Below are 2,500 nucleotides of genomic sequence, written 5' to 3' on the forward strand. Positions count from 1 at the left end.
TGCAAATCTTTATTTTGCACTTCATGTTTTAGCTTATGCAAACTCTCTTGTCAATCCTATATTATACGCTATCCGCATGCCAGAATACAGATCTACTTTAGCTGCACTCTTTCGCAAAAAATCTACACTTCGTAACCGTGAAAGGCGAGTTGTAGATTTACCTCTTCGTGACTTGTAAAACATTATGAAGCGCCATTGCATTTTTCAACTTGGCTTTGCTATTTTGAAATTTTATGATATTAACAGCAGTTTTAAGTTCATGTGCATAAATTGTAACAAGGAAAAGAAATTATTATCTTCGTAAGAAAGTTTGACCTTAAATAGATGGATGAATATAGCATTCTGGAAAGTTAACAAGACAACAGATGCTTATTATCTTAATTTTTAGTGTTATATATTAATAGTAGGTGACTTAAATCTTTGTCGTAATTTTTTAACGTATAGCTAGTTTTCGTGTTTTTAGTCATCACTTGCCTCAGTCATAATAAATTATGAAGCGTCAGGGCATTTTCTACTTGTCTTTGTTCATAAGCGTACGAGCTGGGAAGGGGGGGGGGGGGGGACCAAGGGGGGGTTACAGGCCCCCCAGTTGCGGGAATTAGGTAATTTTTCGGGCAAAAAGCTCATGATTCGGGCAATGACACTTGAGAACACACATTACAAAATAATGCTGTTGGCGTAATTTCCAAAATTGTCAAAACTCGTCAATAAAGTTTCTAGTTAGTTACTTTTCATGAATCTCTGTGCGATTAGACGCTCGGCCAGGTGTCTGTAGGCTGTCAGGTGGTTTCTTCAGAGAGTTGGTACTTTACGTGTATCATTTATATCTGTTAACGTTGTTAATTTGAAGTATCGTTGGTGCACCGAAGCTAGACGAAAAGGTAGTAAGTTCAGGTTCCCGAAAACAACGGGCCCTCTTTTTTGTTTCTTGTTTTTAGCTGAGTTTCAGCTAAAAAGGAAGGGGGAAAGTCAGACACTGCTAGCAAATAAACAAACAAACAAACAAGTACCATTGCCTTGGTCATAACGTTTTTCTGGCCAAGGCCCTGTTCATGCTATACTATTTTGAAGGCGATTGTGTCCACTATTTCCTGCATTCAACAATTTTAATGGTTAATATCGGAGCAAAACGTTTTTCCATGATTTGACTGAATAAATCAATAAGACGGCTTGATGACAGAGCATCTCGTAATCGACAACCTTGTTAATTTGAGGAGTCCTTTAATGAGCAGGAATTGAATAAGAAGTTTACAAAACGAGGAGGCCTGTTACGAGCTGGGAGTTTCCGGTTCGGAAATTCAGAGAGAAACAACGCACTGCGCAGCTTTTTGCGCATCTTTAGCCCTGCTTGCGGGCTCAGGTAGTAATGCAAGCTGCAATGCTTCACAATGGTTGGAAAGAGCGGCTGACTGTAAAAAGGCACGCGAGGCTGTCATTCGGTTGATTTATTTATACTTGGGCAAGCATGAAATTTTTTCGGCATTTCATTGTTAAGAAAACAAGTCTCCCCCTGCCTGGTGAGAGGCTCTCTTGCTTATATATTAAGTGGGTTGCTTATATGGATGCAATATGTAAAGAGTGTTTGTGGATATATGTCTTTGCAACGAAATTTCTTGTATATCGCGGTAAAATAAAGGGTTCTGAAACCGTCTTTAGGTTAATTTTGTCCCAAAAAAGTTGATTCCCTACGAAAACGATATACAACAGCTGTTCATTAGTGACGTTAAAATGTTGCTGCTTACCGGGAATATTGGGAAAGCAAACAAAGTTCGTAGCCTTTTTTTGTTTACACGATCGACGAAATTCCCACCATTTTTTCAAACTTGGGGCCTGGCGCACAGTCAAAATTCTTCCCCAGGGCGCTCCTCCCTTCGAAGATGAGACGGACTGGAAAGGTTCACAAGAAAAACAAAGAACTTTTCCCAAAGCTGGCAAACTGCATTTTACGCATAGATCACTTTACTGGGACGAATGGCAGAATCTACTCACCGACTCGAGATCCTTTTCCCTTCCTTCCAAAGGGTAAAGTGCCCTTGGTTGAATTATGTTATGATACTTGTTTTTATGTACATTATGAAAACGTATTAGGTGTTTAAAGGCATACGAAGTACTAAATTACATCTTTGGTTATGTTTAATGCCGTATATTATAACATAAATAATGATTCTGTTTAATGATTATGTTTATTTCTAGGCGGGTAGAGTGAAATTGATATATTTACATATTATACAAATACAATTTTAAATTGACGTATATTCAGTACTTAAATTGATCGCAATCATGCCTATATCTTAAGCCTATAATGTATACTATATAAACTTGCCTATATAACTTTTTGTAGGTGAGACATAATAGTCGGTATGCCAACATAATCCTCCTCCTGATTGAGAATTTGAAGTAAGTAGTTTCGCACTTTATTCTTGAAGCATGGCTTAGATTATTTCCTCAGGTCTGGAGGGATGCTATTCCATATTATTACGGCTCGTCGAGATATGGACAT

At 38.1% G+C, this 2,500-nt stretch overlaps 2 protein-coding genes across 2 annotated transcripts in view; both read left to right on the forward strand.

The window, feature by feature from the left end:
* Positions 1-500, forward strand: part of LOC138003219 (histamine H2 receptor-like) — a 9,394-nt gene extending 8,894 nt beyond the window's left edge. The window contains exon 3 of the mRNA XM_068849176.1: positions 1-500. This exon is cut by the window's left edge and continues 804 nt beyond it. Within this exon, the coding sequence (XP_068705277.1) occupies positions 1-178 (178 nt within the window). The 3' untranslated portion in view covers positions 179-500.
* A 1,708-nt stretch (positions 501-2,208) lies between these two features.
* LOC138003220 (histamine H2 receptor-like) overlaps positions 2,209-2,500 on the forward strand; it is an 11,193-nt gene continuing 10,901 nt past the window's right edge. The window contains exon 1 of the mRNA XM_068849177.1: positions 2,209-2,500. This exon is cut by the window's right edge and continues 193 nt beyond it. The gene's annotated coding sequence lies outside the window, so the exon portion shown is untranslated.

The sequence above is a fragment of the Montipora foliosa genome, chromosome 5 (assembly GCF_036669935.1).
Source record: "Montipora foliosa isolate CH-2021 chromosome 5, ASM3666993v2, whole genome shotgun sequence".
Lineage (NCBI taxonomy): Eukaryota > Metazoa > Cnidaria > Anthozoa > Scleractinia > Acroporidae > Montipora > Montipora foliosa.